Genomic DNA, 26942 nt, shown 5'->3' on the forward strand with positions numbered 1-26942 from the left:
TATTAACCATGTAGACTGGCTCAGTTAGAGACTGACATACAGTGCATGTTGGGAGATATTAACCATGTAGACTGGCTCAGTTAGAGACTGAAATACAGTGCATGTTGGGCGATATTAACCATGTAGACTGACTCAGTTAGAGACTGACATACAGTGCATGTTGGGGGATATTAACCATGTAGACTGGCTCAGTTAGAGACTGACATACAGTGCATGTTGGGAGATATTAACCATGTAGACTGGCTCAGTTAGAGACTGAAATACAGTGCATTTTGGGAGATATTAACCATGTAGACTGGCTCAGTTAGAGACTGACATACAGTGCATGTTGGGAGATATTAACCATGTAGACTGGCTCAGTTAGAGACTGACATACAGTGCATGTTGGGGGATATTAACCATGTAGACTGGCTCAGTTAGAGACTGACATACAGTGCATGTTGGGAGATATTAACCATGTAGACTGGCTCAGTTAGAGACTGAAATACAGTGCATGTTGGGGATATTAACCATGTAGACTGGCTCAGTTAGAGACTGAAATACAGTGCATGTTGGGAGATATTAACCATGTAGACTGGCTCAGTTAGAGACTGACATACAGTGCATGTTGGGAGATATTAACCATGTAGACTGGCTCAGTTAGAGACTGAAATACAGTGCATGTTGGGAGATATTAACCATGTAGACTGGCTCAGTTAGAGACTGACATACAGTGCATGTTGGGGGATATTAACCATGTAGACTGCTCAGTTAGAGACTGAAATACAGTGCATGTTGGGGATATTAACCATGTAGACTGGCTCAGTTAGAGACTGAAATACAGTGCATGTTGGGAGATATTAACCATTTAGACTGGCTCAGTTAGAGACTGACATACAGTGCATGTTGGGGGATATTAACCATGTAGACTGGCTCAGTTAGAGACTGAAATACAGTGCATGTTGGGAGATATTAACCATGTAGACTGGCTCAGTTAGAGACTGACATACAGTGCATGTTGGGAGATATTAACCATGTAGACTGGCTCAGTTAGAGACTGAAATACAGTGCATGTTGGGAGATATTAACCATGTAGACTGGCTCAGTTAGAGACTGAAATACAGTGCATGTTGGGAGATATTAACCATGTAGACTGGCTCAGTTAGAGACTGAAATACAGTGCATGTTGGGAGATATTAACCATGTAGACTGGCTCAGTTAGAGACTGAAATACAGTGCATGTTGGGAGATATTAACCATGTAGACTGGCTCAGTTAGAGACTGAAATACAGTGCATGTTGGGAGATATTAACCATGTAGACTGGCTCAGTTAGAGACTGACATACAGTGCATGTTGGGAGATATTAACCATGTAGACTGGCTCAGTTAGAGACTGAAATACAGTGCATGTTGGGAGATATTAACCATGTAGACTGGCTCAGTTAGAGACTGAAATACAGTGCATGTTGGGAGATATTAACCATGTAGACTGGCTCAGTTAGAGACTGACATACAGTGCATGTTGGGAGATATTAACCATGTAGACTGGCTCAGTTAGAGACTGAAATACAGTGCATGTTGGGAGATATTAACCATGTAGACTGGCTCAGTTAGAGACTGAAATACAGTGCATGTTGGGAGATATTAACCATGTAGACTGGCTCAGTTAGAGACTGAAATACAGTGCATGTTGGGAGATATTAACCATGTAGACTGGCTCAGTTAGAGACTGAAATACAGTGCATGTTGGGAGATATTAACCATGTAGACTGGCTCAGTTAGAGACTGAAATACAGTGCATGTTGGGAGATATTAACCATGTAGACTGGCTCAGTTAGAGACTGAAATACAGTGCATGTCGGGAGATATTAACCATGTAGACTGGCTCAGTTAGAGACTGAAATACAGTGCATGTTGGGCGATATTAACCATGTAGACTGGCTCAGTTAGAGACTGAAATACAGTGCATGTTGGGGCGATATTAACCATGTAGACTGGCTCAGTTAGAGACTGACATACAGTGCATGTTGGGAGATATTAACCATGTAGACTGGCTCAGTTAGAGACTGACATACAGTGCATGTTGGGAGATATTAACCATGTAGACTGGCTCAGTTAGAGACTGAAATACAGTGCATGTTGGGAGAATATTAAACATGTAGACTGGCTCAGTTAGAGACTGACATACAGTGCATGTTGGGCGATATTAACCATGTAGACTGGCTCAGTTAGAGACTGAAATACAGTGCATGTTGGGAGATATTAACCATGTAGACTGGCTCAGTTAGAGACTGACATACAGTGCATGTTGGGCGATATTAACCATGTAGACTGGCTCAGTTAGAGACTGAAATACAGTGCATGTTGGGCGATATTAACCATGTAGACTGGCTCAGTTAGAGACTGACATACAGTGCATGTTGGGCGATATTAACCATGTAGACTGGCTCAGTTAGAGACTGAAATACTGTGCATGTTGGGCGATATTAACCATGTAGACTGGCTCAGTTAGAGACTGACATACAGTGCATGTTGGGAGATATTAACCATGTAGACTGGCTCAGTTAGAGACTGACATACAGTGCATGTTGGGAGATATTAACCATGTAGACTGCTCAGTTAGAGACTGAAATACAGTGCATGTTGGGAGATATTAACCATGTAGACTGGCTCAGTTAGAGACTGAAATACAGTGCATGTTGGGAGATATTAACCATGTAGACTGGCTCAGTTAGAGACTGACATACAGTGCATGTTGGGCGATATTAACCATGTAGACTGGCTCAGTTAGAGACTGAAATACAGTGCATGTTGGGCGATATTAACCATGTAGACTGGCTCAGTTAGAGACTGACATACAGTGCATGTTGGCGATATTAACCATGTAGACTGGCTCAGTTAGAGACTGACATACAGTGCATGTTGGGCGATATTAACCATGTAGACTGGCTCAGTTAGAGACTGAAATACAGTGCATGTTGGGAGATATTAACCATGTAGACTGGCTCAGTTAGAGACTGACATACAGTGCATGTTGGGAGATATTAACCATGTAGACTGGCTCAGTTAGAGACTGAAATACAGTGCATGTTGGGAGATATTAACCATGTAGACTGGCTCAGTTAGAGACTGACATACAGTGCATGTTGGGAGATATTAACCATGTAGACTGGCTCAGTTAGAGACTGACATACAGTGCATGTTGGGAGATATTAACCATGTAGACTGGCTCAGTTAGAGACTGACATACAGTGCATGTTGGGAGATATTAACCATGTAGACTGGGCTCAGTTAGAGACTGACATACAGTGCATGTTGGGGAGATATTAACCATGTAGACTGGCTCAGTTAGAGACTGAAATACAGTGCATGTTGGGCGATATTAACCATGTAGACTGACTCAGTTAGAGACTGACATACAGTGCATGTTGGGGATATTAACCATGTAGACTGGCTCAGTTAGAGACTGACATACAGTGCATGTTGGGAAGATATTAACCATGTCGACTGGCTCAGTTAGAGACTGAAATACAGTGCATGTTGGGGAGATATTAACCATGTAGACTGGCTCAGTTAGAGACTGACATACAGTGCATGTTGGGAGATATTAACCATGTAGACTGGCTCAGTTAGAGACTGACATACAGTGCATGTTGGGAGTATTAACCATGTAGACTGGCTCAGTTAGAGACTGACATACAGTGCATGTTGGGAGATATTAACCATGTAGACTGGCTCAGTTAGAGACTGACATACAGTGCATGTTGGGGGATATTAACCATGTAGACTGGCTCAGTTAGAGACTGAAATACAGTGCATGTTGGGAGATATTAACCATGTAGACTGCTCAGTTAGAGACTGACATACAGTGCATGTTGGGAGATATTAACCATGTAGACTGGCTCAGTTAGAGACTGAAATACAGTGCATGTTGGGGAGATATTAACCATGTAGACTGGCTCAGTTAGAGACCTGACATACAGTGCATGTTGGGGATATTAACCATGTAGACTGGCTCAGTTAGAGACTGAAATACAGTGCATGTTGGGGGATATTAACCATGTAGACTGGCTCAGTTAGAGACTGAAATACAGTGCATGTTGGGAGATATTAACCATTTAGACTGGCTCAGTTAGAGACTGACATACAGTGCATGTTGGGGGATATTAACCATGTAGACTGGCTCAGTTAGAGACTGAAATACAGTGCATGTTGGGAGATATTAACCATGTAGACTGGCTCAGTTAGAGACTGACATACAGTGCATGTTGGGAGATATTAACCATGTAGACTGGCTCAGTAGAGACTGAAATACAGTGCATGTTGGGAGATATTAACCATGTAGACTGGCTCAGTTAGAGACTGAAATACAGTGCATGTTGGGAGATATTACCATGTAGACTGCTCAGTTAGAGACTGAAATACAGTGCATGTTGGGAGATATTAACCATGTAGACTGCTCAGTTAGAGACTGAAATACAGTGCATGTTGGGAGATATTAACCATGTAGACTGGCTCAGTTAGAGACTGAAATACAGTGCATGTTGGGAGATATTAACCATGTAGACTGGCTCAGTTAGAGACTGACATACAGTGCATGTTGGGAGATATTAACCATGTAGACTGGCTCAGTTAGAGACTGAAATACAGTGCATGTTGGGAGATATTAACCATGTAGACTGGCTCAGTTAGAGACTGAAATACAGTGCATGTTGGGAGATATTAACCATGTAGACTGGCTCAGTTAGAGACTGACATACAGTGCATGTTGGGAGATATTAACCATGTAGACTGGCTCAGTTAGAGACTGAAATACAGTGCATGTTGGGAGATATTAACCATGTAGACTGGCTCAGTTAGAGACTGAAATACAGTGCATGTTGGGAGATATTAACCATGTAGACTGGCTCAGTTAGAGACTGAAATACAGTGCATGTTGGAGATATTAACCATGTAGACTGGCTCAGTTAGAGACTGAAATACAGTGCATGTTGGGAGATATTAACCATGTAGACTTGGCTCAGTTAGAGACTGAAATACAGTGCATGTTGGGAGATATTAACCATGTAGACTGCTCAGTTAGAGACTGAAATACAGTGCATGTTGGGGATATTAACCATGTAGACTGGCTCAGGTTAGAGACTGAAATACAGTGCATGTTGGGAGATATTAACCATGTAGACTGGCTCAGTTAGAGACTGACATACAGTGCATGTTGGGAGATATTAACCATGTAGACTGGCTCAGTTAGAGACTGAAATACAGTGCATGTTGGGAGATATTAACCATGTAGACTGGCTCAGTTAGAGACTGACATACAGTGCATGTTGGGCGATATTAACCATGTAGACTGGCTCAGTTAGAGACTGAAATACAGTGCATGTTGGGAGATATTAACCATGTAGACTGGCTCAGTTAGAGACTGACATACAGTGCATGTTGGGAGATATTAACCATGTAGACTGGCTCAGTTAGAGACTGAAATACAGTGCATGTTGGGAGATATTAACCATGTAGACTGCCAGTAGAGACTGAATACAGTGCATGTTGGGAGATATTAACCATGAGACTGGCTCAGTTAGAGACTGAAATACAGTGCATGTTGGGCGATATTAACCATGTAGACTGGCTCAGTTAGAGACTGAAATACAGTGCATGTTGGGCGATATTAACCATGTAGACTGGCTCAGTTAGAGACTGACATACAGTGCATGTTGGGAGATATTAACCATGTAGACTGGCTCAGTTAGAGACTGAAATACAGTGCATGTTGGGAGATATTAACCATGTAGACTGGCTCAGTTAGAGACTGAAATACAGTGCATGTTGGGGGATATTAACCATGTAGACTGGCTCAGTTAGAGACTGAAATACAGTGCATGTTGGGGATATTAACCATGTAGACTGGCTCAGTTAGAGACTGAAATACAGTGCATGTTGGGAGATATTAACATGTAGACTGGCTCAGTTAGAGACTGAAATACAGTGCATGTTGGGGGATATTAACCATGTAGACTGGCTCAGTTAGAGACTGAAATACAGTGCATGTTGGGAGATATTAACCATGTAGACTGGCTCAGTTAGAGACTGACATACAGTGCATGTTGGGAGATATTAACCATGTAGACTGGCTCAGTTAGAGACTGACATACAGTGCATGTTGGGAGATATTAACCATGTAGACTGGCTCAGTTAGAGACTGAAATACAGTGCATGTTGGGGGATATTAACCATGTAGACTGGCTCAGTTAGAGACTGAAATACAGTGCATGTTGGGAGATATTACCATGTAGACTGGCCTCAGTTAGAGACTGAAATAGAGTGCATGTTGGGAGATATTAACCATGTAGACTGGCTCAGTTAGAGACTGAAATACAGTGCATGTTGGGGATATTAACCATGTAGACTGGCTCAGTTAGAGACTGAAATACAGTGCATGTTGGGAGATATTAACCATGTAGACTGGCTCAGTTAGAGACTGACGATACAGTGCATGTTGGGAGATATTAACCATGTAGACTGGCTCAGTTAGAGACTGACATACAGTGCATGTTGGGAGATATTAACCATGTAGACTGGCTCAGTTAGAGACTGACATACAGTGCATGTTGGGAGATATTAACCATGTAGACCGGCTCAGTTAGAGACTGAAATACAGTGCATGTTGGGAGATATTAACCATGTAGACTGGCTCAGTTAGAGACTGACATACAGTGCATGTTGGAGATAATAACCATGTAGACTGGCTCAGTTAGAGACTGAAATACAGTGCCTGTTGGGAGATATTAACCATGTAGACTGGCTCAGTTAGAGACTGACATACAGTGCATGTTGGGAGAGTATTAACCATGTAGACTGGCTCAGTTAGAGACTGACATACAGTGCATGTTGGGAGATATTAACCATGTAGACTGGCTCAGTTAGAGACTGAAATACAGTGCATGTTGGGAGATATTAACCATGTAGACTGGCTCAGTTAGAGACTGACATACAGTGCATGTTGGGAGATATTACAGAAACGGGCGAAAATGTTGCTGTTCCCAGAATGCCAAGTAGGGTTTCAGAGATTGAAGGCCGTGTTAGTGGACAAACTGGTGCTAGCAGCCTCTGACGTTTTCAGATTACTTAAAATGGCCACAGATACCAGTGACCTGGGGATTGGGGAAGCACTACTTACAAGACGACAAGGCAGGAATAGAGAGGTCAGTGGGGTATTTTTGGAAAAACTAAGTCCGTGCCAAAGAAAGTATTCAGCATTGAAAAGAAAGACTTTAGCATTGCTACTAGTCCTTCAGCACTTTGAAGTATATGTCCGACATGACAATAAGCCAAGCTTAGTTTAAACAGACCATAATCCACTTGCGTTGATAAAGTTTAAAACTCGGAACGCAAGGTTATTTCATTGGAGTTTATTATTGCAACAGTTGAATGTTAAAATAGTGCACATACCCGGAAAGATAATGTGGTGGCGATGCTTTGTCATGGGCTTCCTCATAGAGACTGCGAAGCAAACTTACATCATGGCGAAGGAGTGGATGGATATGTGGTTATGATTTATGCCTTGCTTACACTCAGAATCAAACATCTTTACGCTGAAGTTTCATTCTGTTAAGGAAGGAGATATGAAGGGTCCTTCCTGTTTATTCAGTGTGGGCGGCACGGTAGCATAGTGGTTAGCACAGTGGCTTCACAGCTCCAAGGTCCCAGGGTTCGATTCCCGGCTTGGGTAACTGTCTGTGCGGAGTCTGCACGTTCTCCCCGTGTCTGCGTGGGTTTCCTCCGGGTGCTCTGTTTCCTCCCCACAGTCCAAAGATGTGCAGGTTAGGTGGATTGTGCCATGCTAAATTGCCCTTAGTGTCCAAAAAGGACACTATTGGGTTACGGGGATAAAGGGATGTGGGTGGAGATGTGGGGCTTGGGTAGGGTGCTCTTTCCAAGGGCCGGTGCAGACTCAATGGGCTGAATGACCTCCTTCTGCACTGTAAATTCTATGATTCCCTTATTTCCCTGTTATTTGCCGTTATTATTTTTGATCCATGGATGATTAATGGACATGTACCTTTAAGTTAAGCAGCAGCAGTCAGAAGTTACAGGAGAGAATACTAGTTCCTGCTGGTTTGAACAGGAGTCTCCAGACTTGTTGGCACCATAGAGAGAGTTGGGGTGGGCCACGGTTTGATTGATTGGTTAGTGATCAATGAATGTGCCCAAAAGGCCGTACTCTGGCTGGTAACGGGTGGATCCTATCCCAGTGGAATGATTTTCAGAGTCCCAAAGAGTTTCAGTTTGATCCTGACAACACAAAGACCAGGTCCTGCTACTCCCTCTCCGAAAGCCTGTGGGTGCTGTATTTCTGAACCTGCAGAGCACCTGAATTTGATTTTTGATTTGATTTGATTTATTGTCACATGTACCGAAGTGCAGTGAAAAGTATTTTTCTGCGGCCGAGGGAACGTATTCAGTACGTACATAGTAGACACAAGAATAATCGACAGAGAACATTAACAAATGGTACATTGACAAACAGCGATTGGTTACAGTGCGGAACAAGGGGCCAAACAAAGCAAATACATGAGCAAGGGCAGCATAGGGTGTCGTGAATAGTGTTCTTACAGGGAACAGGTCAGTCCGAGGGGGAGTTGTTGAGGAGTCTTGTAGCTGTGGTGAAGAAGTTGGTCCTATGTCTGGATGTGCGAGTCTCCAGACTTCTGTACCTTCTGCCTGATGGAAGGGTCTGGAAGAAGGCAATGCCTGGGTGGAAGGGGTCCCTGACAATGATGTCTGCCTTTCTGAGGCAGCGGGAGGTGTAGACAAAATCAATGTGAGGGTGGCAAGCTTGTGTGATGCGTTGGGCTGAGTTCACCACACTCTGCAGTTTCTTGTGATCTTGGGCCGAGCAGTTGCCATGCCAGGCTGTGATGCAGCCGGATAGGATGCTCTCTTTGGCACATCTGTAGAAGTTTGTGAGAGTCGATGCAGACATGCCGAATTTCTTTAGCTTCCGTAGGAAGTAGAGACGTTGTTGGGCTTTCTTGACTGTTGCATCAATGTGAGTGGACCAGGGCAGACTGTTGGTGATGGAGAATGAATGAATCTACTGAGAAGACCATTATTGATGAATTGACTTGTGTTGCGACTCCAGGTCAGTGGGGCTGGAATTGACCCTGCGTTAATCCAGAGTGTCCACAACTTTGACTGTTCTGATGTGATACGTGCCATGCCAACCAAAACCTGGCAAGTTATCACAGTGATTTTAAATTTGCATTTAATAATAGTAATCTTTATAATTTATTAGTATCACAAGTAGGCTGACATTAACATTGCAATGAAGTTACTGTGAAAATCCCCTAGTCGCCACACTCCGCCGCCTGTTCGGGTACACAGAGGGAGAATTCAGAATGTCCAATTCACCTAACAGCACGTATTTCAGGACTTGTGGGAGGAAACCGGAGCACCCGGAGGCAACCCACGCAGTCACGGGGAGAACGTGCAGACTCCGCACAGACAGTGACCCAAGCTGGGAATCGAACCTGGGACCCTGGAGCTGTGAAGCGACAGTGCTGACCACTGGGCTACTGTGCTAAATGACTTGGATGATGGGGCCGAAGGCATGGTTGCTACATTTGCTCATGGCACTGTTATGGGCCAGGGTTTAGAGAACTCCAAAGTATATCATGGAGTTCACCTGACCCACAACTGTTTTATTGATTTTGGTTACGATGAGCACAAGGATCTGCCTTTCCGGTGTTAGTCAACAGAGGTCTTAATCGCTTTTAATCAAAAACAAAGCTTATTCTACAAATTCAGTTAACATTTCTATAAACACACACAGTAAGCATTTTTATCAACTATAAACATTAATACCCCACACAGCTACAGTTCTCTCTCTCTCTCTCTCTCTCTCTCTATATATATATATATATATATATAAAGTAAGAAGTCTTACAACACCAGGTTAAAGTCCAACAGGTTTGTTTCGAATCACTAGCTTTCGGAGCGCTGCTCCTTCCTCAGGTGAATGACTTTAACCTGGTGTTGTAAAACTTCTTACTGTGCTCACCCCAGTCCAACGCCGGCATCTCCACATATATATATAAAACCCTTAATAACTTCCCTTTCAACTGTTTGATTTGATAACAACATCCAATAAATCAAACAAAAACCTTTTATTAAAACAGTAGGTTTGAATTCCTTCCAGAAAACAGTTATCATTTTTAAATTATCAAGTGATCTGGGCACCTTTTAACATGAAGAGAGAGAGAGAGAGAGGGAGGAGAAGCCTTCTTTGTCGGAATCCAGCTTCCAACTGTGTAAACAGAAAGTAAAACTCAGAGCCACAGCCCAGCTCCACCCACTCAGTGACATCACTGAAGCCATGTGGTAATACAGAACATTTCTTAAAGGGATACTCCCATGACAATACGAAGATTGTTGGGATAGTAATATGCGAGGAGGATACTCACCAACCGATCACTTGTTATTTATCACTGCTAATTAATATTATTTATAACTGTTAATTTGACAGTGTTTAGAATCAGTCCCTAAGCTGCAATATTCATTAGGCAATCAATTCACAATTTCCCACTTGTGACATACTTTGAATTTTCTTTCTGATCACAACTTTGACTGTTCACAGGCTGCAAAGCAATTGGCCGCCCTCGCTGAACCCCCTCTGCTTTATAACCCCCTCGCTGAACCCCCTCTGCTTTATAACCCCCTCGCTGAACCCCCTCTGCTTTATAACCCCCTCGCTGAACCCCCTCTGCTTTATAACCCCCTCGCTGAACCCCCTCTGCTTTATAACCCCCTCGCTGAACCCCCTCTGCTTTATAACCCCCTCACGATCCTCAGGTTAAATCACCACCAGTCAACACGGTAGCAGTGATTAGCACTGTTGCTTCACAGCTCCAGGGTCCCAGGTTCGATTCCCCGCTGGGTCACTGTCTGTGCGGAGTCTGCACGTTCTCCCCGTGTCTGCGTGGGTTTCCTCCGGGTGCTCCGGTTTCCTCCCACAAGTCCTGAAAGACGTGCTGTTAGGTGGATTGGACATTCTGAATTCTCCCTGTGTACCCGAACAGGCACCGGATTGTGGCGACTAGGGGCTTTTCACAGTAACTTCATTGCAGTGTTAATGTAAGCCTACTTGTGACAATAAAGACTTATTATTATCTCTGGTACTAACTGTTTTACTTTATATGTTTTGTTTAACTGCAGGTCTCCGCATGCTTCAGGGCTGATCATGGAGCCAGAACTGGTGTACAGTGAGGGTCTGGGCTGTTGGGTGAAATCGCAGACTATCTGAACCAATATCCGAAAAAGCCTGCCTCTGCTGTTCCCTCTCAGCCAGAATGGGCAGCCAGGATTTTTCCCATGGGAATCTTAAAGGACTTGATTCTGATGCGATCAAGGATGAGTCACTTTGTTTGACCAAAGACATTGGCAGTGGGCAGAGCGACAGGATGGGCCAGATGGAGAGTGATGACACCAACTCTGCTGACAGCGACAATGGTCTGGAGGATTCACTCACAAACACTACTTGGGACAATTCTAGGAGGGCTTCATCGAATGAGTCCTTTTCTTCACGTCAGAGTGTTGACTCGGTGTTGGACGATGAAGCCGTGTTGGAATGCAGAGAATTCATGAGGCGATATGTTGAGAAAGTCTTCAGTGGGAGGTAAGCAGTAGAATGAGAGTTAAGTTTGGCCGAGTAGGAAATGTTCTTTGTTCCAATGCAGTCGCTGCAGTTTGAATAATTCAAAGACTCACTCCAATCATAATTTAAAAATGTAATCTATCTCCTCCGACAGCTCAGTGTCACTGAAACTTGGCAACCAGCACTGACCATCCCAGGTTTGATTCGGTCTGTAAAGACTGCTGATCCCAGCCAGGTTGCTGTTAGCAGTGCTGGAGTCAGAAGAGAAATCAGACCGTGTCCCTGGTATAAAAACACAAAAAGCTGCCAGTTCAATGTTGCTGGCTGTGTACACGTGATCCGATAGTTTACTGATGCTCATTGTTCAGGTTCACACAATGAGGATGGTCACTGAATGAACTACTGGTGCCCAATGAAGGAAAGCCCAGCAAGAGTCAACACCTTGAACAGAGGATGAGAGAAGATACCAGGAAAACTCAGCAAGATTAGAATTAAAAATGAACTCACGGCGCCGAGGTCCCAGGTTGGATCCCGGCTCTGGGACACTGTCCGTGTGGAGTTTGCACATTCTCCCCGTGTCTGTGTGGGTCTCACCCCCACAGCCCAAAGATGTGCAGGGTGGGTGGATTGGCCACGCTACATTAATTGTAAAAAAATAATTGGGTACTCTAAATTCTTTTGAAAAAAAATAATTAAAAATGTAAATATCAGTAACAATGTTTAAGCTCCGTAGATTTCCGAGTTGATGTTAGTTTAGAGCAACCACAGGTCAATTTGTCCCAGGTGTTTTTGATGAATCCAGGAGTGTGGATTGGTCAGGGATGGAGTGCTGAGCTGTGTCTGTTTATTATATCCCTCCTATTCCCTGAATAATTGGTTATTTTGCTTTAATTCTATGAAGGCTCTGACTAAAGGTAATTCATTTCTATTGACTGTACCTGGGACAGTGTCTGATCGTTAGTTTCCCATCAACATCCATTCATTGCCTTACTTTAAAGAAGATGCTGTAAATTCCAAATGATTCGGAGCCAATGATATCCTTTTTTGATCTTCGCCCTTTTGCAGGGCTGCTTTTTTCTGATCAGTTGTAAATTTTCAAAGTGTTTAGTCACTCCATCCTTAATTATAGAGCCCAGTAATTTCCACACAGCATCCGTTCGATAGCTGCTCTGTCACTTCCGGCTTTCTCATTTGCACTTTTTAAATATTGGACATGTTCAATCTAAAGGAATGGTTTCTGAAGGAATAACTTGGGAAGAGTATATTTGAGTATCTGTTTAAAAGCTTGGGGTGGAAGTCACCTGGCTTTGGGGATTTAGCAATCTTTAATGTCACTCAGCTTCTTTTGCAAAAAGTAATAATCCCACACATCAACATCCTGGGAGTTACCATTGACCAAAAACTGAATTGGACTAGTCCGAGTAAGTAAAGTCGCCATAGTCCCATACGACCAGAGGCTGCTTTCCCCTTTGAGGAATAATAATTTTTATTATTGTCACAAGTAGGTTTACATTAACGTTACTCTGAAAATCCCCTAGTTGCCACATCCCGGCGCCTGTTCGGGTACACAGAGGGAGAATTCAGAAGGTCCAAATTACCTAACCTGCACATCTTTGGACTGTGGGAGGAAACTGGAGCACCCGGAGGAAACCCACGTAGACACGGGGAGAACATGCAGACTCCGCACAAACAGTGACCCAGCGGGGAATCGAACCTGGGACCCTGGAGCTGTGAAGCAACAGTGCTAATCACTGCTACCGTGTTGACTGGTGGTGATTTAACCTGAGGATCGCGACACCTCAGGCGAAGGGCACGGTTGAGAAGGCGTGGCCTTCATGAATAACGCCAGCCGTACAGGGGATTGAACCCGCGCTGTTTTTAAAGTAAATTTAGAGCATCCAATTCATTTTTTTCCAATTAAGGGGCAATTTAGTGTGTTCAGCCCACCTACCCTGCACATCATTGGGTTGTGGGGGCGAAACCCACGCAGACACAGGGAGAATGTGCAAACTCCACACGGACAGTGACCCAGAGCCGGGATCGAACCTGGGACCTCGGCACCGTGAGGCAGCAGTGTTAACCCACTGAGCCACCGTGCTGCTGAACCTGCGCTGTTGGCCTCGCTCTGCATCACAAACCAGCTGTCCAGCCAACTGAACTAAACCCCCCCCCCCCCCCCCCCCCCGCCAACCCGGGCTAGCCACATAAATACCGTGGCTACAAGAGAAGGTCAAAGTCTAAGAATCCTGCAGCAAGTAACTCACCACCTGACTCCCCAAAGCCTGTCCACCAACTAAAAGGCACAAGTCAGGAGTGTGAGGGAGTGCAGCTCCAACAATACTCAAAGCTGCACATTGTCCAGGACAAAGTAGCCCGATTGATTGGGATCTCATTCACAAACATTCAATCCCTGCACCATTGATGAACAGCAGCTACTGTGTGTAGCATCTACAGGAACTCAACAAGGTTCCTTAGGCAGCATCTTCCACACCCATAGGCACTACCATCTCGAAGGACAAGAGCAGCAGATACCTGGGAACCCCACCACCTGGAGGTTCCCCTCCCAGTCTCTCACCAACCTGACTTGGAAATATATCGGCCGTTCCTTCACTGTCGCTGGGGAAATCCCTGGAACTCCTTTCCGGATAGCACAGTTCAGCATCTCGGGGACTGCAGCAGTTGAAGAAGGCAGCTCCCCACTTTCACCATATTGAGAGCAATAGGAATGGGTAATAAATGCTCGAGTAACCAGCGACGCGACATCCTGTAATGTGCTGTTAGACTCGATCTGTTAATGGCTGCTAGTGCTAATTTAAGGAGGGGATGGGGTGGGATGGGATGTGGTCGGTGGGTGCTAGACTTTGGAAAGATGCTTTGGGATCTGCTGCTTGCTAGTTACCCCAATACTGAGGGAAAATGAATTTGTTTCAAATGGAAGCTGAAGGACCCTGTATATCGTTGACCAACCTGCCCATCCCTAATTGCCCTTGAGATGATGGTGGAATTACCATGTGTTTCTGCCCTTGTCTTTCGAGATGGTAGTAGTTATGGGTTTGGAAGGTGCTGTCTAAGGAGCCTTGCTGAGTCCCTGCAGTGCATCTTGTAGATGGTACACACGGCTGCCACTGTGCGTCGGTGGTGGAGGGTTTGAATGTTGTGGAAGGGGAGCAATCAAGCGGCTGCTTTGTCCTGGATGGTGTTGAGATGTTGTTGTCACATTCCTGACTTGTGTCTTGTAGATGGTGGACAGGCTTTGGGGGGGGTCAGGAGGTGAGTTACTCACCGTAGGATTCTGAGCCTTTGACCGGCCCTGGTAGCCACAGTATTAATGTGACTGGGTCCAGTTCAGTTTCAGATCAATGGTAACCCCCAGGATGCTGATGGTGGGGGATTCAGCGACGGTAACGCCATTGAATGTCAAGGGGCGGTGGTTAGATCCTCGCTTGTAGGAGATGGTCATTGTCTGGCACTCGTGTGGCACGAATATAAGTTGTCACTTGTCAGCCCCGAGCCTGGATATTGTCCAGGTCTTGCTGCATTTGGACAGGGACTGCTTCATTATCTGAGGAGTTGCGAATGGTGCTGAACATTGTGCAGTCATCGCAAACATCCCCACTTCTGACCTTATGATGGTGTCCATTGAGTTTCCAACAAGAAACAGGAGAGTGTGAAAGAGGATGAGGTGGAGGAGAATGGGCTGAGAGGCACGTGATGAAGGAGCAGGGGCAGGGGAATTGCCTCAATCTGGATGAAAACATTTCCTAAATCTGTCTTTTATTCTCATGTTGTAGGGAAGAAATTGGCCAGGAAGAGAAAGGCCGTTTTGGAGAGCTGTGTTCTGATGAAAACAACCAGGGCAGAGAATGGTTTGCAAAATACGTCAGTGCCCAGGTATGAACAAGGGGAGTGCAGCATGTGAAGTTACAGGCAGTGATAAAACCAGAAGTCATAGGAGCAGAAATAGGCCAGTCGGCCCATCGAATCTGCTCAGCCATTCAATGAGATTGTGACTGATCTAATTTGATGATTCTCAACTCCACTTTTCCCGCCTTATCCCCAGAACCCTTAAAAATCAGTCTGTCTCAGCCTTGAACATACTTCACAACCCAACATATACAGCTCTCTGCAGGAAAGAAATCCACAGATTCACTCCCCTCTGAAAGGAGAAATTCCTCCTCATCTCTGTCTGAAATGGGTGAGCCCTCACTCTGAGATTCTGCCCTCTGGTCCCAGACTCTCCCACAAGGGGAAACAACCTCTCAGCATCGACCCTGTCAAACCCCCCGAGAATCCGATATGTCTCAATAAGGTCACCTCTCATTCTTCTAAACTCCAATGAGTACAGACCCAATCTACTCAACGTAGGGGAGACAGTGGCGTACTGGTAATATCGCTGGAATAGTAATCCAGAGACCCGGGGTAATAATCCGGGTTCCAATCCCACCATGGCAGATGATAAAATTTGAATTAAAAGTCTAATGATGACCATGAAACGATTGTCGCTTGATATATATATCCATCTGCTATCTCCTTTAGGGAAGGAAATGTGCCGTCCTTACCCGGTCTGGCCTACACGTGACTCCAGACCCACAGCAATGTGGTTGACTGTTAAATGCTCTCCGAGATGGGCAATAAATGCTGACCCAGCCAGCGACTCCCACATCACATCAACAAATAAAAAAAACAACCTCTCCTCAAAAGAAAATCCCCTCCACACCCGGGATCAACCTAGTACCATTCTCTGAACTGCCTCCAAAGTTAGTAAATCTTTTCATAGAATCCCCACAGAATCATAGAATCCCTACAGTGCAGAAGGAGGCCATTCGGCCCATCAAGTTTGCACCAACCCCTCCAAGAACACTACACCTAGGCCCCCGCCCTATCCCCGTAACCCACCTAACGTTGGACCCTGAGGGGCATTGGCCAATGTACTCAAGCTGCACCTGCACTGAAAACTCCACACAGGCAGTCACCCATGGTCGGAATCAAAACTGGGTCCCTGGGGGAGCTGTGAGTAACAGTGCTAACCACTGTACACAGACCATCCTGCACTGATGTTTGAGTATTCAGGATAACCTCCTGATGGAATAGTTGGGACTAAGTTATCAGCGGGGCTGCTGGCATATTCTGAATCTAATGGTACATGGTCACTGAACACAGGCTTGGACCAAGAAATGGCCATTTGCCCTCAAACATAGGTTGTACCCGGAAGTATCTTTATTCTTGGCTCCCTTTTGAAAAGCAGCATTGCTGGTGAACACTGTGTCATGTTGGTGCAGGGTTTCAGTATGACATCAAGATGTTATTTATTTGTCTTGACAATGTACCTTGATCCTTTGATGCCTTGATTGAGGTTTAAATTACTGTACAAATTGCTCACCAATCCATCTGTTGAAGGTGATACGGAGCCGACTTTAAGTAGCCTTCAAACTCCTTGGACGTGAGCTATGTTCCGAACTCCTTGGAGATGTGCTGAGTTCCGAACTCCTTGGAGGTGAGCTGAGTTCCAAACTACTTGGAAGTGAGCTGTATATCATAGTTCCAAGTACCAGCTGTTCTCCCGCCGAAATCGAGATGAGCTGAATTCCGAACTCCTTGGAAGTGAGCTGTGTTCCAATTCCTTGGAAGTGAGCTGTGTTCCGAATTCCTTGGAAGTGAGCTCTGTTCCGAACTCCTTAGAAGGGAGCTGTGTTCCAACTCCTTGGAAGTGAGCTGTGTTCCAATTCCTTGGAAGTGAGCTGTGTTCTGAACTCCTTGGAGATGAGCTCTGTTCCGAACTCCTTAGAAGGGAGCTGTGTTCCGAACTCCTTGGAAGTGAGCTGTGTTCCAATTCCTTGGAAGTGAGCTGTGTTCCAACTCCTTGGAGATGAGCTGTGTTCCGAACTCCTTGGAAGTGAGCTGAGTTCCGAATTCCTTGGAAGTGAGCTGTGTTCTGAACTCCTTGGAGATGAGCTCTGTTCCGAACTCCTTAGAAGGGAGCTGTGTTCCGAACTCGTTGGTGTTCCGAACTCTTTGGAAGTGATCTGAGTTCCGAACTCCTTAGAAGTGAGCTGTGTTCCGAACTCCTTAGAAGTGAGCTACGTTCTGAACTCGTTGGTGTTCCGAACTCCTTGGAAGTGAGCTGTGCTCCGAACTCCTTGGAAGTGAGCTGTGTTCCGAATTCCTTGGAAGTGAGCTGTGTTCCAACTCCTTGGAAGTGAGCTGTGTTCCAACTCCTTGGAAGTGAGCAGTGTTCCGAATTCCTTGGAAGTGAGCTGTGTTCCAACTCCTTGGAAGTGAGCAGTGTTCCGAATTCCTTGGAAGTGAGCAGTGTTCCGAATTCCTTGGAAGTGAGCAGTGTTCCGAATTCCTTGGAAGTGAGCTGTGTTCCGAACTCCTTGGAAGTGAGCTGTGTTCCGAATTCCTTGGAAGTGAGCTGTGTTCCAACTCCTTGGAAGTGAGCTGTGTTCCAACTCCTTGGAAGTGAGCAGTGTTCCGAATTCCTTGGAAGTGAGCAGTGTTCCGAATTCCTTGGAAGTGAGCTGAGTTCCGAACTCCTTGGAAGTGAGCTGAGTTCCGAACTCCTTGGAAGTGAGCTGTGTTCCAACTCCTTGGAAGTGAGCAGTGTTCCGAATTCCTTGGAAGTGAGCTGAGTTCCGAACTCCTTGAAAGTGAGCTGTGTCCCGAACTCCTTGGAAGTGAGCTGAGTTCCAAACTCCTTGGAAGTGAGCTGTGTTCCGAATTCCTTGGAAGTGAGCTGAGTTACGAACTCCTTGGAAGTGAGCTGAGTTCCGAACTGCTTGGAAGTGAGCTATGTTCCGATCTCCTTGGAAGTGAGCAGTGTTCCAACTCCTTGGAAGTGAGCTGTGTTCCAACTCCTTGGAAGTGAGCTGAGTTCCGAACTCCTTGGAAGTGATCTAAGTTCCGAATTCCTTGGAAGTGAGCTGAGTTCCGAACTCTTTTGGAAGTGAGCTGTGTTCCGAACTCCTTGGAAGTGAGCTGTGTTCCGAACTCCTTGGAAGTGAGCTGTGTTCCAACTCCTTGGAAGTGAACTGTGTTCCGAACTCCTTGGAAGTGAGCAGTGTTCCAACTCCTTGGAAGTGAGCTGAGTTCCGAACTCCATCGAAGTGAGCTGAGTTCCGAACTCCTTGGAAGTGAGCTGAGTTCCGAACTCCTTGGAAGTGAGCTGTGTTCCAACTCCTTGGAAGTGAGCTGAGTTCCGAACTCCTTGGAAATGAGCTGAGTTCCGAACTCCTTAGAAGTGAGCTGAGTTCCGAACTCCTTGGAAGTGAGCTATGTTCTGGACTCCTTGGAGATGAGCTGAGTTCCGAACTCCTTGGAAGTGAGCTGTGTTCCGAACTCCTTGGAAGTGAGCTGAGTTCCGAACTCCTTGGAAGTGAGCTGTGTTCCAACTCCTTGGAGATGAGCTGAGTTCCGAACTCCTTGGAAGTGAGCTGAGTTCCGAACTCCTTGGAAGTGAGCTGTGTTCTGAACTCCTTGGAGATGAGCTGAGTTCCGAACTCCTTGGAAGTGAGCTGTGTTCCGAACTCCTTGGAAGTGAGCTGAGTTCCGAACTCCTTGGAAGTGAGCTGTGTTCTGAACTCCTTGGAGATGAGCTGAGTTCCGAACTCCTTGGAAGTGAGCTGAGTTCCGAACTCCTTGGAAGTGAGCTGAGTTCCGAACTCCTTGGAAGTGAGCTGAGTTCCGAACTCCTTGGAAGTGAGCTGAGTTCCGAACTCCTTAGAAGTGAGCTGAGTTCCGAACTCCTTGGAAGTGAGCTGTGTTCCGAACTCCTTGGAAGTGAGCTGTGTTCCGAACTCCTTGGAAGTGAGCTGAGTTCCGAACTCCTTGGAAGTGAGCTGTGTTCCGAACTCCTTGGAAGTGAGCAGTGTTCCGAATTCCTTGGAGATGAGCTGAGTTACGAACTCCTTGGAAGTGAGCTGAGTTACGAACTCCTTGGAAGTGAGCTGTGTTCCGAACTCCTTGGAAGTGAGCTGTGTTCCGAACTCCTTGGAAGTGAGCAGTGTTCCGAATTCCTTGGAGATGAGCTGAATTCCGAACTCCTTGGAAGTGAGCTGTGTTCCAACTCCTTGGAAGTGAGCTGAGTTCCAACTCCTTGGAAGTGAGCTGAGTTCCAACTCCTTGGAAGTGAGCTGAGTTCCGAACTCCTTGGAAGTGAGCAGTGTTCCGAATTCCTTGGAAGTGAGCTGAGTTCCAACTCCTTGGAAGTGAGCTGAGTTCCGAACTCCTTGGAAGTGAGCTGAGTTCCAACTCCTTGGAAGTGAGCTGTGTTCCAACTCCTTGGAAGTGAGCTGTGTTCCGAACTCCTTGGAGATGAGCTGTGTTCCAACTCCTTGGAAGTGAGCTGTGTTCCGAATTCCTTGGAAGTGAACTGTGTTCCAACTCCTTGGAGATGAGCTCTGTTCCGAACTCCATAGAAGTGAACTACGTTCCGAACTCCTTGGTGTTCCGAACTCTTTGGAAGTGATCTGAGTTCCGAACTCCTTGGAGATGAGCTGTGATCCGAACTCCTTGGAAGTGAGCTGTGTTCCAACTCCTTGGAAGTGAGCTGTGTTCCGAATTCCTTGGAAGTGAGCTGAGTTCCGAACTCCTTGGAAGTGAGCTGAGTTCCGAACTCCTTGGAAGTGAGCTGAATTCCGAACTCCTTGAAACTGAGCTGTGTTCCGAACTCCTTGGAAGTGAGCTGAGTTCCAACTCCTTGGAAGTGAGCTGAGTTCCGAACTCCTTGGAAGTGAGCTGAGTTCCAACTCCTTGGAAGTGAGCTGTGTTCCGAACTCCTTGGAAGTGAGCAGTGTTCCGAACTCCTTGGAAGTGAGCTGTGTTCCGAACTCCTTGGAAGTGAGCTGAGTTCCGAACTCCTTGGAAGTGAGCTGAGTTCCAACTCCTTGGAAGTGAGCTGAGTTCCGAACTCCTTGGAAGTGAGCTGTGTTCCGAACTCCTTGGAAGTGAGCTGAGTTCCGAACTCATTGGAGATGAGCTGTGTTCCAACTCCTTGGAAGTGAGCTGTGTTCCGAACTCCTTGGAAGTGAGCTGTGTTCCGAACTCCTTGGAAGTGAGCTGTGTTCCGAACTCATTGGAGATGAGCTGTGTTCCAACTCCTTGGAAGTGAGCTGTGTTCCAACTCCTTGGAAGTGAGCTGTGTTCCGAATTCCTTGGAAGTGAGCTGTGTTCCGAATTCCTTGGAAGTGAGCAGTGTTCCGAATTCCTTGGAAGTGAGCTGTGTTCCGAATTCTTTGGAAGTGAGCTGTGTTCCGAATTCCTTGGAAGTGAGCTGTGTTCCAACTCCTTGGAGATGAACTCTGTTCCGAACTCCTTAGAAGTGAGCTACGTTCCGAACTCCTTGGTGTTCCGAACTCTTTGGAAGTGAGCTGTGTTCCGAACTCCTTGGAAGTGAGCTGTGTTCCGAATTTCTTGGAAGTGATCTGAGTTCCGAACTCCTTGGAGATGAGCTGTGATCCGAACTCCTTGGAAGTGAGCTGTGTTCCGAATTTCTTGGAAGTGAGCTGTGTTCCGAATTCCTTGGAAGTGAGCTGAGTTTCGAACTCCTTGGAAGTGAGCTGTGTTCCGAACTCCTTGGAAGTGAGCTGAATTCCGAACTCCTTGGAGATGAGCTGTGTTCCAACTCCTTGGAAGTGAGCTGTGTTCCGAATTCCTTGGAAGTGAGCTGTGTTCCGAATTCCTTGGAAGTGAACTGTGTTCCAACTCCTTGGAGATGAGCTCTGTTCCGAACTCCATAGAAGTGAACTACGTTCCGAACTCCTTGGTGTTCCGAACTCTTTGGAAGTGATCTGAGTTCCGAACTCCTTGGAGATGAGCTGTGATCCGAACTCCTTGGAAGTGAGCTGTGTTCCGAATTCCTTGGAAGTGAGCTGTGTTCCGAACTCCTTGGAGATGAGCTGTGTTCCGAATTCCTTGGAAGTGAGCTGAGTTCCGAATTCCTTGGAGATGAGCTGTGTTCCGAATTCCTTGGAAGTGAGCTGTGTTCCGAACTCCTTGGAGATGAGCTGTGTTCCGAATTCCTTGGAAGTGAGCTGTGTTCCGAACTCCTTGGAGATGAGCTGTGTTCCGAATTCCTTGGAAGTGAGCAGTGTTCCGAACTCCTTGGAGATGAGCTGAATTCCGAACTCCTTGGAGATGAGCTGTGTTCCAACTCCTTGGAAGTGAGCTGTGTTCCGAATTCCTTGGAAGTGAACTGTGTTCCAACTCCTTGGAGATGAGCTCTGTTCCGAACTCCATAGAAGTGAACTACGTTCCGAACTCCTTGGTGTTCCGAACTCTTTGGAAGTGATCTGAGTTCCGAACTCCTTGGAGATGAGCTGTGATCCGAACTCCTTGGAAGTGAGCTGTGTTCCGAATTCCTTGGAAGTGAGCTGTGTTCCGAATTCCTTGGAAGTGAGCTGTGTTCCGAATTCCTTGGAAGTGAACTGTGTTCCAACTCCTTGGAGATGAGCTCTGTTCCGAACTCCATAGAAGTGAACTACGTTCCGAACTCCTTGGTGTTCCGAACTCTTTGGAAGTGATCTGAGTTCCGAATTCCTTGGAAGTGAGCTGTGTCCCAACTCCTTGGAAGTGAGCTGAGTGCCAACTCCTTGGAAGTGAGCTGTGTTCCGAACTCCTTGGAAGTGAGCTGAGTTCCGAATTCCTTGGAAGTGAGCTGTGTTCCAACTCCTTGGAAGTGAGCTGTGATCCGAACTCCTTGGAAGTGAGCTGTGTTCCGAATTCCTTGGAAGTGAGCTGTGTTCCGAATTCCTTGGAAGTGAGCTGTGTTCCGAATTCCTTGGAAGTGAACTGTGTTCCAACTCCTTGGAGATGAGCTCTGTTCCGAACTCCATAGAAGTGAACTACGTTCCGAACTCCTTGGTGTTCCGAACTCTTTGGAAGTGATCTGAGTTCCGAATTCCTTGGAAGTGAGCTGTGTCCCAACTCCTTGGAAGTGAGCTGTGTTCCGAACTCCTTGGAAGTGAGCTGAGTGCCAACTCCTTGGAAGTGAGCTGTGTTCCGAACTCCTTGGAAGTGAGCTGAGTTCCAACTCCTTGGAAGTGAGCTGAGTTCCGAACTCCTTGGAAGTGAGCTGTGTTCCGAACTCCTTGGAAGTGAGCTGTGTTCCGAATTCCTTGGAACTGAGCTGAGTTCCGAATTCCTGGGAAGTGAGCTGAGTTCTGAATTCCTTGGAAGTGAGCTGTGTTCCGAACTCCTTGGAAGTGAGCTGTGTTCCAACTCCTTGGAAGTGAGCTGTGTTCCGAATTCCTTGGAACTGAGCTGAGTTCCGAATTCCTGGGAAGTGAGCTGAGTTCTGAATTCCTTGGAAGTGAGCTGTGTTCCGAACTCCTTGGAAGTGAGCTGAGTTCCAACTCCTTGGAAGTGAGCTGTGTTCCAACTCCTTGGAAGTGAGCTGTGTTCTGAACTCCTTGGAGATGAGCTCTGTTCCGAACTCCTTGGAAGTGAGCTGTGTTCCGAACTCCTTGGCGATGAGCTCTGTTCCGAACTCCTTGGAAGTGAGCTGTGTTCTGAACTCCTTGGCGATGAGCTCTGTTCCGAACTCCTTGGAAGTGAGCTGTGTTCTGAACTCCTTGGCGATGAGCTCTGTTCCGAACTCCTTGGAAGTGAGCTGTGTTCCGAACTCCTTGGAAGTGAGCTGTGTTCCGAACTCCTTGGCGATGAGCTCTGTTCCGAACTCCTTGGAAGTGAGCTGTGTTCTGAACTCCTTGGCGATGAGCTCTGTTCCGAACTCCTTGGAAGTGAGCTGTGTTCTGAACTCCTTGGCGATGAGCTCTGTTCCGAACTCCTTGGAAGTGAGCTGTGTTCCGAATTCCTTGGAAGTGAGCTGTGTTCCAAACACCTTGGAAGTGAGCTCTGTTCCAAAATCCTTGGAAGTGAGCTGAGTTCCGAATTCCTTGGAATGACCACTGGGGTCCTGAGTACGGCCCACACAAGACATTCTGTTGACCGTCCTTCCCCTCTGTGGCCACAGGACTGACCGTCCTTCCCCTCAGTGGCCGCAGGACTGACCGTCCTTCCCCTCAGTGGCCACAGGACTGACCGTCCTTCCCCTCAGTGGCCACAGGAATGACCGTCCTTTCCCTCAGTGGCCACAGGACTGACCGTCCTTTCCCTCAGTGGCCACAGGACTGACCGTCCTTCCCCTCAGTGGCCACAGGAATGACTGTCCTTCCCCTCAGTGGCCACAGGACTGACCGTCCTCTCTGTGGCCACAGGACTGACCGTCCCTCCCCTCAGTGGCCGCAGGATTGACCATCCTTCCCCTCAGTGGCCACAGGAATGACTGTCCTTCCCCTCAGTGGCCACAGGACTGACCGTCCTTCCTCTCTGTGGCCGCAGGACTGACCATCCTCTCTGTGGCCACAGGACTGACCGTCCTTCCCCTCAGTGGCCACAGGACTGACCGTCCTTCCCCTCAGTGGCCACAGGACTGACCGTCTGTCCCTTCCCGGTGCCACATAAGTGAAACTGTGGCTTGTTCACTGACCGTGACTCCGTGAACGAAATTTAATACATGCTGAATATTTCCTAAGTTACATAAAATGCTTCATCATTTATGTATCAATTCTTCTACCATCAGCTTCAAATGGTGAAAACAAAATAAATATTTACACTTTGGACACAGAGGGAGCGCACAGTCTGTCACCGTCAGTGTGCGCAATCAGCACGCACCTCTCTTCACCTGTCCTCGCTTCACCTGTCCTCGCTTCACCTGTCCTCGCTTCACCTGTCCTCGCTTCACGTGTCCTCGCTTCACCTGTCCTTGCTTCACCTGTCCTTGCTTCACGTGTCCTCGCTTCACGTGTCCTTGCTTCACCTGTCCTCGCTTCACCTGTCCTTGCTTCACCTGTCCTTGCTTCACCTGTCCTTGCTTCACGTGTCCTTGCTTCACCTGTCCTTGCTTCACCTGTCCTTGCTTCATGTCTGTATCGCTTCACGTGTCCTCGCTTCACGTGTCCTCGCTTCACCTGTCCTTGCTTCACCTGTCCTTGCTTCACGTGTCCTTGCTTCACCTGTCCTTGCTTCACCTGTCCTTGCTTCATGTCTGTATCGCTTCACGTGTCCTTGCTTCACCTGTCCTCGCTTCACCTGTCCTTGCTTCACCTGTCCTTGCTTCACGTGTCCTCGCTTCACCTGTCCTCGCTTCACGTGTCCTCGCTTCACCTGTCCTTGCTTCACCTGTCCTTGCTTCACCTGTCCTTGCTTCACGTGTCCTCGCTTCACCTGTCCTTGCTTCACCTGTCCTTGCTTCACCTGTCCTTGCTTCACGTGTCCTTGCTTCACCTGTCCTTGCTTCACCTGTCCTTGCTTCATGTCTGTATCGCTTCACGTGTCCTCGCTTCACGTGTCCTCGCTTCACCTGTCCTTGCTTCACCTGTCCTTGCTTCACGTGTCCTTGCTTCACCTGTCCTTGCTTCACCTGTCCTTGCTTCATGTCTGTATCGCTTCACGTGTCCTTGCTTCACCTGTCCTCGCTTCACCTGTCCTTGCTTCACGTGTCCTCGCTTCACCTGTCCTCGCTTCACGTGTCCTCGCTTCACCTGTCCTTGCTTCACCTGTCCTTGCTTCACCTGTCCTTGCTTCACCTGTCCTTGCTTCACCTGTCCTTGCTTCACGTGTCCTCGCTTCACCTGTCCTCGCTTCACCTGTCCTTGCTTCACCTGTCCTTGCTTCACCTGTCCTCGCTTCACCTGTCCTTGCTTCACCTGTCCTTGCTTCATGTCTGTATCACTTCACGTGTCCTCGCTTCACGTGTCCTCGCTTCACCTGTCCTCGCTTCACGTGTCCTCGCTTCACGTGTCCTTGCTTCACCTGTCCTCGCTTCACGTGTGTATCGCTTCAGTCAGACCGGTCAGAAAAAAACTACGCGATTGGAAATCACCGGAATGTGGCGTCCGTGCGTGTGGGCGACGGTCAACAGAATGTCTTGTGTGGGCCGTACTCAGGACCCCGATGGGCATCCGGACTGCAGGTTGCCCTCTGCTGGTATAGACGGTGATCACTGGCTTCTGCAGACCAGCTGTTACTCACACCTCTGAGTCACAGGTTCTGGGTTCAAATCCTTCTCCAGGCTGTCAGCGTAAGGAACAAGCTGACACGGTCACAGTGACCAACTTTTAACAAGTCAAATAAACTGACCTGAACCAGGAGGTGTGTTGGTGGGGGGGGGGGGGGGGGGGGGGGGGGAGTGCTGGTGGCCAAATGGGGAATGGGAGCTGGTGCTGGAGGGTGCCCTTAAGTGTTGGGGAGGGGTTGCTGATGACAATAACTCCCTCCGGTGGCCAAAGCCAGGACTACACATGCTCATGGGCAGCACGGTAGCACAGTGGTTAGCACTGTTGCATCACTGCTCCAGGGTCCCAGGTTTGATTCCCGGCTTGGGTCACTGTCTGTGCGGAGTCTGCACGTTCTCCCCGTGTCTGCGTGGGATTCCTCCGGGTGCTCCGGTTTCCTCCAACAAGTCCTGAAAGACGTGCTGTTAGATGAATTAGTCATTCTGAATTCTCCCTCCGTGTACCCGAACAGGCGCCGGAATGTGGCGACTAGGGGCTTTTCACAGGAACTTCATTGCAGTGTTAATGTAAGCCTACTTGTGACAAGATTATTATTATCACAAAGGAAAGCAGAGTCTCCGTCTCCCGCAGGCTGTCCGGGAAATAAAGCGACAAAAGGTGTTCCTTAACAGACACAGAAGACTTCCGGGTCGCGGCGATGCGGAGCTAAGCCGCGCGAGTCGGCAGCTCCCGCAGAAACGGACTTTTGGGCCCGCTAATGGAGCCCCAACGGACCTGTAAAAAAAAAACCAACCCGTGGGGAAGAACGGAGGAACCATACAGACCTGCGTGGACCGGACCCGCAGTGAAACAGCGAGGAAAGCGGCCTTGGAGCAGCGGGAGAAGAAAGAAGAAAAAAACAATATGGCGGCGCCCACAGACAGTGAGGAGATGAAAGAGTTCATCAAGGGCTGCTTCGAGGAGCTGCGCAAGGAGATGGTGGCGCCTATACTGGCCATGGTGGAAAAACTTGGAGCAACCAGAAAGCCCAAGAGGTGAAGATTCAGGAGACCCAGGAAAAAGTGAGTGAGAACGACGACGAGCTCGTGGGCCTGGCGGAGAGAGTGGGGCGGCACGAGGCGCTGCACAAGACGTGGGCGGGAAGACTCGAAGACCTGGAGAACAGATCAAGGAGAAACAACTTGAGGATCCTGGGTCTCCCAGAAGGAGTGGAGGGGGCCGATGCCGCGGCATATGCGGGCACAATGATCGGGACGCTGATGGGTGCGGAGGCCCCCCTGAGATTGCTGGAGCTG

General features: G+C 47.3%; 1 protein-coding gene across 8 annotated transcripts in view; it reads left to right on the plus strand.

The window, feature by feature from the left end:
• LOC140430308 (Fanconi anemia core complex-associated protein 24-like) overlaps nt 1–26942 on the plus strand; it is a 400826-nt gene that overhangs the window by 220408 nt on the left and 153476 nt on the right. For all 8 annotated transcript variants that reach the window (XM_072517750.1, XM_072517741.1, XM_072517747.1 and 5 more), the window contains 2 exons: nt 11194–11653; nt 15424–15523. In XM_072517750.1, coding sequence (XP_072373851.1) covers nt 11328–11653; nt 15424–15523 — 426 coding nt within the window. In that variant the 5' untranslated portion in view covers nt 11194–11327. The remainder of the gene's footprint in view (nt 1–11193; nt 11654–15423; nt 15524–26942) is intronic.

The sequence above is a fragment of the Scyliorhinus torazame genome, chromosome 10, assembly GCF_047496885.1.
Source record: "Scyliorhinus torazame isolate Kashiwa2021f chromosome 10, sScyTor2.1, whole genome shotgun sequence".
NCBI classification, from domain to species: domain Eukaryota; kingdom Metazoa; phylum Chordata; class Chondrichthyes; order Carcharhiniformes; family Scyliorhinidae; genus Scyliorhinus; species Scyliorhinus torazame.